The sequence below is a fragment of the Pestalotiopsis fici genome, assembly GCF_000516985.1.
Source record: "Pestalotiopsis fici W106-1 unplaced genomic scaffold PFICI_Scf_6, whole genome shotgun sequence".
Taxonomy (NCBI): domain Eukaryota; kingdom Fungi; phylum Ascomycota; class Sordariomycetes; order Amphisphaeriales; family Sporocadaceae; genus Pestalotiopsis; species Pestalotiopsis fici.
In genome coordinates, this window is record NW_006917096.1 from 1,894,464 (window position 1) to 1,906,095 (window position 11,632).

The window sequence follows — 11,632 nt, forward strand, 5'->3', positions numbered from 1 at the left end:
AATCGTGCTTTTCACCAGGCGTTCGTGCATATTCTTCAGCCGCGTAATCCCCCCGCCTTGCATCTCTTCCCCTTGGTGGGACTCCCCCAAGGAGCTGCTGACTCGCCTCACTTGTTTCCTCGGCTCGACTTGACTCTTGATTCGACTCATGTACGACTTTAATGGCCAGTCTAGATACGAGATATGCCAAGGTGTTGTTAATCTACGATGTCTAGTAAAAGCAGCGTGGTCGGTCGTAGACCTATCTTCTTGGTATCATCACATGAAACCTTGACAGTAGGACCGTGTGATGTGTGCATGATACCTGTAATGGTAAATCAATAATGTCGACCGATGTGCTAAATTTTGACTATCAATATTAGAAGAGGCACAAATTCATCGAGGCTTGTGTGTGCTTGTTAATAAAATGGTAATTCGATTTCGTATATGATGACACAAAACACTCTTCAAAACGGTCACGATCGAAGAATTCCAACAAGAGCAGTTGTTTTGTCATGCGAGAGCAATTGCATTGATTTTGTTTCAAGCTATAGCTCAATGGGTATTCTTAAGAAAAGCTCGGAAATGGTATCAGAATGGAAGAAGACCCTAGGTCGATATATCCGCACTCAAAAAGCCGGCACCATGCCAACATCTTTGCCAGACCTTAGCCGCATCATGAAGTCAGTATGAACCGCACAGTCCAAGTATCATGAGCCGTGGTATACTACTTTTCTTTCAGCAACCTGCGTGGACCATACTTGTGGTGTATGGTCAATTAATGTTTGCTTATTTCGTTATCGGTGGGCGCCTCGACTGGCTCAGCCGTCGATCCAGGGCCAGTACCAAGCTCCGTTCGAGCAGGTGTCCCGTGTAGCTCCTTGGTCTCGGAGAATCCGGTCTGCGCCTTGTCGTCGCCGTATCCATCAGAGTCGGATCCCGAGTCGAAGTGGTAAAGCGGCTCCAGTACAGCACCCTTCTGGAAGAGCACCCATCGCTTGAACCACCAGGGGAGGGCCTTGCGGAATTGGTACTGGACAAACTTGGCGGTTGGGAGACCAAAGACGTAGTCCAATTCTTCGAGTGTACGTTGCTTGGTTTCTGGTTTCCCGATTAGTAAATACGTGGATTTGAGGATGCAGAGTTGTAGGAGCCGACTTACCAGGGACCCAGAGGAAAATCATGACAAACGCCACAACATTGAAACCGGCATACAGACAGAAAGCGCCCTGTCATGGGGGTTAGCAGGAGATTTCTTCAAGTATTTCATGCGCAATGAGCTTCAACCTACAATAACATCGAGGGACGCCAAGATTTTGGGGAAAGTGATGGACAGAACAGCAGCCCAGAACAAACACGTGGCAACAGCCCATGACATGCCAACCTCTCTGTGCGATAGAGGGAAAACCTCGGCACTGTAAGTGAAAGGCACGGGACCTTCACCGGGTGAGTAGAATGCTGCGAACAGATAAATGAACAGCGCCACGAGACCCAAGTGAGCACCGCCCTTGCCAGGAATCAAGGTGCAAAGACCAGCAGCCAACAGAGTCCACGCCATGTTGGGAAACGTGAAGAGGAGGAGGGAGCGGCGACCAAACGTGTCAATGGTCCAGATGGCTGGCCAAGCAAAGAGGAAGTTGACGACACCAAAACCGAAAGAGGCGAGCAGGGCGTTGAAGTCGTCGGTACCAGCCTGCTTGAAGACGGTGGACGAGTAAAAGGCAATGATGTTGATACCGCACATCTGCTGAGCAATCATGACGACAAAGGAAGCCAGCGTCGCTCTTCGGACTCGAGGAATAGTGAACAACTCAACAAAACGCTTGATGTAAGTAGAATCGCCAATAGCCTCGCGCTCGAGTCGGACCTGTGCATCGATGGCGATCAAGTCGCGAGCAGCTTGGATCTTGGAGTTTCGGAGCTTGATGAGCGAGCCGAGGGCATCCTTGTAGCGGTTCTTCTTAATGTACCATCGAGGAGATTCGGGGCAAAAGAGAATAAGGATACAGAGCGGAATAGCTGGGATGAATGCAGATCCAACTTGCACTAGAAGTTATCCATGTTAGTAAAGCCGTAAATCAGTTTGGACGCAAAGGATTTCGGCACTTACACCTCCAGGCAATGTCACCCACTCTACCAACAACCAAGTTCGCCGTGACACCGAGAAGGATACCAAAGGCCGTCCACATCTGCCAAGTCATGACCAAAGCACCTCGAATCGCAGCCGGGCTGTTCTCAGCAGCAAAAATTGGGACAGTCGAAGCCTTGATGCCCATACCAATGCCGAGTAGAAGTCTCGTGATTAAGAGTTGTGGCCAATTCTGTGTCAAAGCACCACCGATGGGGGTGATCAAACAGAAAATGGCAGAGATGAAGATCGTACCTGATGCTGGTCAGCTCATGTGTTATCTTGTCTACAGCTGGAGTTTGTACATACCACGGCGTCCAAAGTAGTTGTTCAGAGGATCCGAGCACCAACAACCAATGAGAGCAGAGCCAATGTAAGGGGCAGAGTTGATGAGACCGACAAGGAAGGTGTCACGATCCCTGGTTTCGTCTCCAATACCGAATTGTTTCGGGAATGACAAGTTTGCACCATTGCTGCCTTCCTGATCCCATCCTTGGACGGCGGCACCAATGGAGCAAGTAATGATGGTCATGTATAGCAGCTTGGGGACGCGCCACTTGTGAGTGACTTCAACACGCAGCCACTCGATTTCTTCATCGGTCAGGGCATGTTCGCCCTTGATTTCCTCGTACCTCTCTGGCTCCTGGGCGACCAATGCACCCTTTCTCAGAAGGGCGCGTTCGTCCTGAAGGCCCTGGGAGTCGATGAGGTCGTCCACTCTTCTGAAGAGTTCATCGTGGGTGAGTCCCTTCAATGGGTTTGAAATACTGAGGCCACGTGAGTTGAAGGTCTTGTCATGATGTACCGCCTGTCCATTGGACCTACCGAGCATTGATGTTGGCATTGATGTCCTCGGCAGCCGCCATAGAAGCACGACGTCCCTTCTCAGCGCCCGAGGTATCGTGCGTCGTGGGTACCGCCCTGAGTCGTGTCAGCCAGAATGTCTTTGTCGGAACCGTAGTTAGTAACTCACGTAGGCTTGACCTCGTCCGCCATGATGATTGTCTAATCTTGTCGCGGCAACAGTAGTAATTGGGTGTTGACTTCTCGCGAAACAAAGAGCTTTGTTGGGGAATGATCAATTAGAGCTTCCAGCGCACTTTGTACGACAAGACTGAGTTGGCAACAAGAGCAACAACAAACAGCCTTCTTTCCAGATACCACAGCTGGGTAAGAACTCACAACAGCTCAAGCGAAAAGGTGAGAGACGGAAGATGTACGCGTGACAGACTGCGGGGAGACATTGGAATGCTTTTGTATCACTTCTGAAGGATTCGATTTGACCTGGGGGCGGGCAACCTCGAGATGCACCACACACCAAGCAAGCAAGAGTAAGTGGCTGTTACCTTGCAGCTACACTCGACTGGGGTTTACATGGCTCTCCGCAAATGACATATGAGGAACCTCCAAAGTCCCTGCACGGGGAATTCGCTTTGCATGGCACGTGCCAGGATGGTGGCCTGAATGATATGCGGAGGGGACTTGCAAGGGATCAACATAGCGTGGTATTTTTCGACCATCCCCCCCGTCCTAGAAGGTAAACCTTCGGCTTAAGAGTGACCGATACGGTACTTGAGCGATACTTGGCCGAATATGATCATACTAGTATGTGTGATGCGTAGCGGCGTCAAACCTCAATCCAAGACGGTCTGCTCCGTTGAAGCTAATGGTGAGAAGGCGGCTTACATTAAAGGGATGACTACGCAGCGCCGAATATCTGTATGGAAACAAGTACTATTAATCCTACATTGAATCGAGCGCCATGACCTGCCATGGTAAAAGATCGACCACTGGGGGATATCCCAAGGTCAAGGAACTTGCATTCTCGCTAATTAACTTGCAAGGGTTTGAGTCTCTGAAGTCTGATGGGCGAGTTATGTTTTGATGTCTTAGCTATGTAGAAGCGGGCCCGAGTGTCTCGCTTCGAGACTTGATGGTTGCAGATGGACCAGATGGAGTGAGCCCAGAGAGTTCCTCTCATTCCCTCTCTCTTGTTGTGAGTGCTCATATTTTGATTGTCGAATTGTAGCGAGGCTAGCAATATGGGAAAAATGGTCCCGGCCGGATTGGTGTCGAAACCCAACAGCTTGCTTAGAGGTTAGTAGTAGCGCTTATCTGAAGCGGACCATTCAAGATGGGGCGATGATGGGCAGACCAGACGGGCCATGTGCATACATTAGCATGGTGAGGAGACTCTGGTGGTTGGAACAGAGTGAGCCAATACAACATGTTTGCTACTCCGACAGTACATTTATGTTCATTGATGATCATCGCCAAGGCTGACTGCGTCGAGTCAATGTCCCGTCAGCTATCGGATTAACCTGGACATTGATAGAAAGTGCTTGTTTCGCCGCTCATGGCTTTTGATGCTTGAGTCGCTGGTACTTGAGGCAGGCAATCAATGAGAGAGAATCATTGATCAAATCAACGAACAAGTGGTTGACCCGCAGCTTTGGGCCACTATCATGGAGAAAGAGACCGTTTCGTGTCTGCTGCAACCCGCACAAACGGTGCTGATAGCTCATTCGCAGAGGCCGAGCGATGATCGCGAGAAGATCTCCTCACTCCTCTCACTACTACTTCGTGCTTCACCATGAATGGCCAAGTCAAAGAAGGAGCAACATGTGGGAACGGACATAGATGACCTAAATCTGCTAAAATCCCCCGCAAAAAAAACTCCACTGTTCAAGCAAGGTCGAGTCCCCTGGCAAGCCTGGAACCATGATTTTGGGGAGGGGGAGCCAACTCCAATTTTTTCCCCAAACACCCGACGCAAAGGATCTACACCCCAAATTGTCCTGCCCATGGGGAAGCTCCAGCAAACTGTCACTGGACAGAGATGTAGGTTACCTAATGTAACTTACTACAAAGTACTAGCACGTTGCTTCTTGCTTTCGGACGAGCGAAAATTGGAGCGCTGAAAACAGTCAAGCCAAACTTAAGAATTGAGGGAAGAATAAAAACAAAAATAGAAAAAGCCAAAAATGTTGATAGATATGTACAGAATACAGTATTCAGATTGTTTTGCCGCGGAGGATTCCGGGGCTTCATGTCTAAGTACGAATGTGCACAGGCCAGAGCTCGTGCATCGCCCAGATATTGGCGGTTCTTGGTGCTCGACAAACCCGCCCAAATGGCGGCGACAAGACAATGCTTGAATGGCTTGGTATTTCGACGGTTCGTCTTGGAGAAGCTTGAAGCAGCGACAGCCAAGAAGGAAAGAAGAAAAAAACCACACAATCCAGAACCCGAAGTCCGAGGTGGGATTTGTTTTGTCGCTACATGTAGTTCGTACAGATGTCCATATTCCAATTCCCTTGTCCAGGGAGAATAATATGCCCGTCACCCCCCTAGCAAGTATTATCGCCGCTGAACCACGTCATTGTTCCATGGGTTGGATACCGGCAAGCGACGCCTTGGATCAACCAGGCTGCCAGGCATAGGATCTTTAGTTTCCAAGGCATTTTGTTTTTTTGGGTCTTCTTTTGAGGCTCCCGAGGCTCCATCCCCATCCAGTCACCAATGCGCAAGTTGCGGTAAGCAACGGTAAACCCACATTTTACCTCCTCTAGCAAGAGTCGCTTCACATACAAGGCAATGTAGGTAGCACCAAGGGGCGATCTTTTACACAATTGAGAAATGCAGCTTATCAATGATTGCCGTGGCCTTTTTTCTTCTGGCGCGACTTTTTAACGTGCTTACGGGCTGTTGACCAAAAGTCTTTAGCCAGGTCCCCTACTAAGCGCCCGTTACCAATAATTCCCAACTTCATAAACACATTATACTGAAAATGGTGATCCGGAGCCGAAGCAGTACGTAATCTTTCTTTTCTGCAGCTTTCCTCGTGGGCCCTCAGCTCGACCGACCAGTCACGGTGCAATTTGAGCACATCGGTGCTCAGAAAAGACACAAGGAGAGAAAAAGAAGCCATAAACACCAGTACTCACGTATTCGCAATCAATTCCCGGCCCCATGGTTACTACTACAGTAGTACTACCGGCACCAAGCATACGTCTAGATTGAAGCGCGTTGAATCGGCTAATAGAAACGTAGAAAAAGTAGCCGACTAAGGCTTGGGTGTCGGCACGGCGGTGCTTTCAATGTCTGGACGTGACTTTTGTTACTTGTCTGAGCTCCACACAACTCGGCACGGGTAAGAGAGGCTAACTATGGTGGCGTTGGTTCTCTCTCTCTCTCTCTCTCTCTGTGTGTGTGTGTGTGTGTGTGCGAGTCTCCCTCTACTTTTGAGTGACTTTTGCGATACATGGGTGCATCTCTGGCCTGTTCTGGGTTGGATGGCGTGGATTTGCTGCATATAACCCCTGCTCAACCTTACTGGGGATCGAGTCCTCGGCCATTGGCAAGCAACGGGGAATTGCAACAACAGTAGCTACAATCTGGCGGTGCGCCCTCGATAGCCTGTTGAAGAGAATGAATTTCAATTCATCTACCATGTAACCAAGGGGATACTCGGAGTTGACCCGCACAGGAATCGTATCCTAGTCTTTTGTATATCGGCATTTCAAGCCACGCGGATGGCTGGCGGCAGGACTAGCGTTGCCGCCACGTCTGCCACGATCATCTTACCATACCAGTATCCATTGCTTGACGGGTGGCTAGCTATACTCACCGTGGCCATCGTACCTGATCACTTCCTATTGTTTTGCCGAAAGTCCCTACGAACGACTCAGCAAAGTATCAGCAAGTGCAGACAAGTAGACACATCAATGCCCATTGCTATGAACCGAATCGAAGAAATAAGTAACTGTATGCATGATGAACAGATACGCCCACGTGAGGCTGAGATGGAAGCAAGCCTCATCAGAACCCGGCCGGCATCATCGTGTGTGATGCAAAAAAGATAAGATAATCTTTACAGGATCTTGCCTTGCCCATGAGCGAGCAAGGGGTTGTAAGTCGGATCTACCCATACGTTTCCCGTGCTTCCCTCCCCCAGAAAGCACCACGATCACCTACGTACATTGAAACATTGATCCCGCACGTGCTTGGGTAGCATCAAGTCACTCCAGGAAAAAAACTCGTCGCCTTTTCCCCGACCCGGCTGCCGATTGGGACATGCAGGCATATTTATACGTACTCTGGCAGTGGACTGTTCTCCAAAGTTCAAGCTCCAGGCATGATTCCGTTCAGCTTGCCCATCTTATTTAGGTAGGTATACTATATCTTACTCCCGCACCTCGACGGTATCAAAGTTTTCCCACATCTTTGTCAACACCATGATGCTTGAATTATATACATCAAACCTGAAAACTTTCCGCAGATAACAGAAATGGGTATCCATTGAAGAAAACAGACAAAACTCCATTACTTCCCATCCAAAATATTACAAAAGAGCACATGCATCATTTGCACAGCTCTCTATCGGCTGTGCTGGAACACCTTTTGGCATCCTTTGGTGTCCTTTTTGGCCTTCAATCATGACCATGAGGTCCTTTCAGTGAATCCAAGACACCCAGCCTCAAGTCTGTATTCCGCTCATGGTCTGCCTTGACGGCACGCAGCAACTCCTCGTACTTGCTCTTCCAGTGGCTAGCGTCGGCCTCAACCGCGCTGGCCCCGCCGGGCAGCGGCTTCTCCTTTTGCCACGCGGCATGCGGCACCGTCTCGGTCATGGAAAAGCTGCCCCGAAAGGCGCCGTACCGTAGACCCCACTTGCAGGTGTATCGGCTCGAGTTTGGGCTGTCCTCGGTTCGTGTAATCACCGCCCTGACCCCCCTCTGCAATATGCTCCCGCCGGCCAGCGCCGACAGGTTGATGAGAAAAGCTTCGGGGGTGAGCGCCTGCTTCTGCATGTTGCCAATGGTCATCTTGGCAATGGCCTCGGCTTCCTCGATGCCGCAAGGGGGGATGCTGTTGCCGCTACCGTCGACCCAGTCGGCGACGAGAAGTTCGGATACAAAGAGGCTTTCCACCTCACGCACATTGATCATGTTTTCATCTTGAACCGGCGCCGCCGGCTGCCTCTGCATCCCGATCGGCGTTGTCGACAATGACTTCCTCCCTGTGTAGTGTGTTGATGCGCTTGCAATATCGGCATCTTGTGTCAACGCCGAGTTTGATATCTCGTTTGCATCGGTCCCGTTGGGCGTACTCTGCCCATTCACCATGAGGACTGGCGGTGGTGGAGTCGCCAATCTCACATTGCCACCTTGCCGTTCAGGGACCTGCAGGGACAGCCCGCTGGGCCGACCTGGTCGTGAGGAATGGGGACCTGCTGATGTGGGTGTCGGTACCGAGGTAGGTGCGGATGTAGGTGCTGATGTCGGAGCCGAGGTGGGCGCACCAGCAAAACTCTGTGCCATGGCAGACGCGGGATGTGCTGATCGAGGTGTATCATGTCCGAATGGATTCATCTTGCCTGTGGAATCGTCATCAGGTACTGCAGATAAGGGTGTGTCTGTCCCACGTTGCAGAGGCGGCCTTCCGCGTGTCTTGCCTGTACTACCGGAGCCACCACTCCGCCAAGCAGACGACACCACTTTTGCACCGTGTCTCCGTCCCATGGATCTCATTTTCATTGGTGTTATGGCCGAGCGAGGCTCATCTGCCCAAAAGCCTCTTCCGTTGATTGGTGTCATGGCTGACTGCGGATAGGCTGTCATGGGCGTTTGGCTCAGCTCAGACGGCCATGGAAAGGTCGAACCGGTTCCGGGCAAAATGCTAGATCTAGCTTCGTCAGGTGTAGGGAACAAAAAGGCTCGTTGACCGTCTGGATGGGCTGTCCAGGGCTCCGAGACATTCTGTCGGCTTTCGCCCAGACTTGGCGAGTCCATCCGTGGTCTCTGTGAAGGAGATTTGTTCAGGTCATCCTCTGGTTTCCGGCGGCCACGACGAGGCCTAATATGCGGTAGTAATGATCTGAGTGCCATATCGTCTTCGGCGGCGACTCCGTCTCTGCCCTCTGCGCGTAAGGGATTCGTATCCGTAGGTACCTGTGTCCAATACGGATGATCATTGCCTTGGAGATAATCAAAGAAAGCATCAATGTGCACTGCAAGCACCATCGAGATTAGTGATTGCTTCTGACGGCGAATGAGCTACAGAAAAAATATCTGTATGTTACAGAGCTTTTGTTTGTTTCGAGAAAATTGCATCTGGCGTCGGACTTACTGGAATGCATCCATCTCTAAGCGACTCATATTAGCGATTGATTGTGATACGGCGTTGAGATGCTTTCACTAACCTTGAGCCTCACTGCATACTGTTGTATTTTCTGAGAACTTTGACCAGTATCTGGTGGCGTAACACCCAATTTCATAGCCAGGTCAGCCCATGTTTTGAGCTCCTTTGTGTTGAGCATCTTGATGAGCTCGAAAAGAGTATATGTGCTAAAGGCTTTGCCGTCGCTCCGTGGGGGGACCCGGAAACCTTCTCTTAATGCGGTCGTGTCGGTTTCTGCCGGAACCGCAGGATTGCAATAGAAGATGAATGCAACATAGGCATTTTCGATTGAGTCACTGGTCACATTCTTGTCTGGTAGACCGTGTCTGCTAACAGAATTGGCGAGAGATTCTGGAGAGGCGTTGCTGGCCGAAGACGGCGGAGTTGGGTGGATTTCCGTCATTTCTGGCACAGAAGTTGCTATCATGACTGAGATATATACCTGATGTATCCCTTGTGATGATTGTTGAGAAGAACCGACATCAAAAGTATGCTGTAAAAGTTTATTGAAAAGAGACACGCTGCACAGGTAATGAACGACCTGGAATTGCTGTGTTGAATGTGCCCTGGACGCAGCCGGGCAATGATATACAGGGCAACTGCTCGAGAGTATTGCAGTGGCTTGTTCAACACACAGTCTTCCGCAGTGCAGAGCAGAAGCTGGGGTTATACAGAAACCCTAGGTAATCAGGATAAGCTTAGACAAGTGCCGAAGAGCGTGTCTGCGTTGCAAGGCAGCAAGGTCGAAGAGAGCCATTGATTCAGCCCATCCACAGCTGAACACTTGCGCTGACATTCATTGTACATGGGCCATGGATAGCAAAGGGATAATGGCAAAAGGCGACGGGCGGAAATGCTTCAGGCGCCGAGAGAGAAAACCGCATCGTGTCGTGAAAACAAATCGCAAATGCAGGAGGTTTATTTTTGGATCATTGAACATGGGGTCCGAGGGGCCGTCCCTCAATTCTCAGCCACCCAAAAAAACCACCCACCCTATGGCACACACTGGCACACACACATAGATTTGACTACCCCCCCAACCTGTCTCTGCTATTTATATACCTGTCACGTGATGCAATATGCACTCTCTGCTTTGGCAATAGATCATTGGCAATGCATGCGAACGGATACAATCGGTATGCAGCGAGCTGAGATGTTTTGCCTCTCGTCTGTTCTTGATAACAATTTGCATTGTTCCTCTCTTTGAGAACTTTTGAAAAAATAGCGAGTGGAACGTCATTGGGATCATAGTAGTACTAAATCGGCGTGCAAGTGGCAGAATGCTGGCTGTCAATAAACAACCTGCATGATCCAGCAGAGTTGTGCTTCAATCCTCCAAGTCCCTACCACTTTAGTATCAGGTAGCCAAGACATTCGATCGGTGCTTCTCGAAATCCCAGGTCTCTTGCTATTTGTCTATTCTGGCTAGGTTGATTTTGTGCTTGAGAACTCATGGACATTTTAATCTTTGGTATATTTGTTTGAAACCAAGTACACATGCATATGTAGCCTAGAGATACCTCTTCAGGTCATCACCGAGGAGGTAGGTAGGTAGTACATTTACTTGTTATGGATTTGGAGAGAGAGGGAAAAAATCATACGACTACCAGTGCGGCATTACATGCACATAAGACAAGCCTCGTCGCAACTGGTCTGGTGAAGAGAATAAAAAATACAGCCTCGCAGAAACCACGTGTATATTTTCATCTCTTCAACAGACATGGCCAGCCGAATTCAGAATCTGAGTAACACGAGCCAATTCAGCACTTTATAAAACTTATTGAAGTGCAGCTACAACAAGCTGTGCCTGAACTGTCAAGAGCAAGAAGATAGAAATCAGTGTCAATCAAAATATTCTTGACTCTTGTCATTCCTATCATGATAAACAACTGATAAAGAAAACCAGCCGGTTCTGACGGGGCGATCTAGTGCGCATGATTTACAAACCCAAACTCGACGAGCTCGAGAGACATGTGAAAGCCCGTTGCTCGATTCAAGCATAAACGTCTGAATGGAATGAGACATTTCGGAAAACGCGGGGGACAGGGGGGTTATGGGGGGGAACAGCACTACCGATAGGTGGTAGGAGGGTTGTCACGCGCTGAGAGTCTCAGTGACAGCAGCTGCCCAGCGGGGTGGCGGGACAGTCGCGTACCTAAACTACCCGCCTGTCAGTTGATGGAGGACCATCAATGGAAACACCCGAATTGCCAGCAAGCCAGTGACATCAGTCGGACCTCGGCTTCATCTCTTTTGAACAAGCTCCATTCATTTCCCACCCCAAGCCGATGCAAAAAGTGAACGGTGTGCGATCATCTGAAAGAAGAAACATTTTTGCTTTTT

At 49.8% G+C, this 11,632-nt stretch overlaps 2 protein-coding genes across 2 annotated transcripts; both read right to left on the bottom strand.

Annotated features, from left to right (window-relative positions):
* Positions 1-757: 757 nt before the first annotated feature.
* PFICI_09043 (uncharacterized protein) lies at positions 758-3,103 on the bottom strand (the record flags this gene model as incomplete). Its single annotated transcript, XM_007837624.1, has 7 exons — positions 758-1,080; positions 1,142-1,208; positions 1,271-2,025; positions 2,090-2,362; positions 2,417-2,874; positions 2,933-3,028; positions 3,081-3,103. 7 exons carry the CDS (start codon positions 3,101-3,103, stop codon positions 758-760), a joined length of 1,995 nt encoding a protein of 664 aa, XP_007835815.1.
* A 4,436-nt stretch (positions 3,104-7,539) lies between these two features.
* PFICI_09044 (uncharacterized protein) lies at positions 7,540-9,692 on the bottom strand (the record flags this gene model as incomplete). The annotated part of the gene is made up of 3 exons (XM_007837625.1): positions 7,540-9,119; positions 9,239-9,254; positions 9,312-9,692. 3 exons carry the CDS (start codon positions 9,690-9,692, stop codon positions 7,540-7,542), a joined length of 1,977 nt encoding a protein of 658 aa, XP_007835816.1.
* Positions 9,693-11,632: the final 1,940 nt, after the last annotated feature.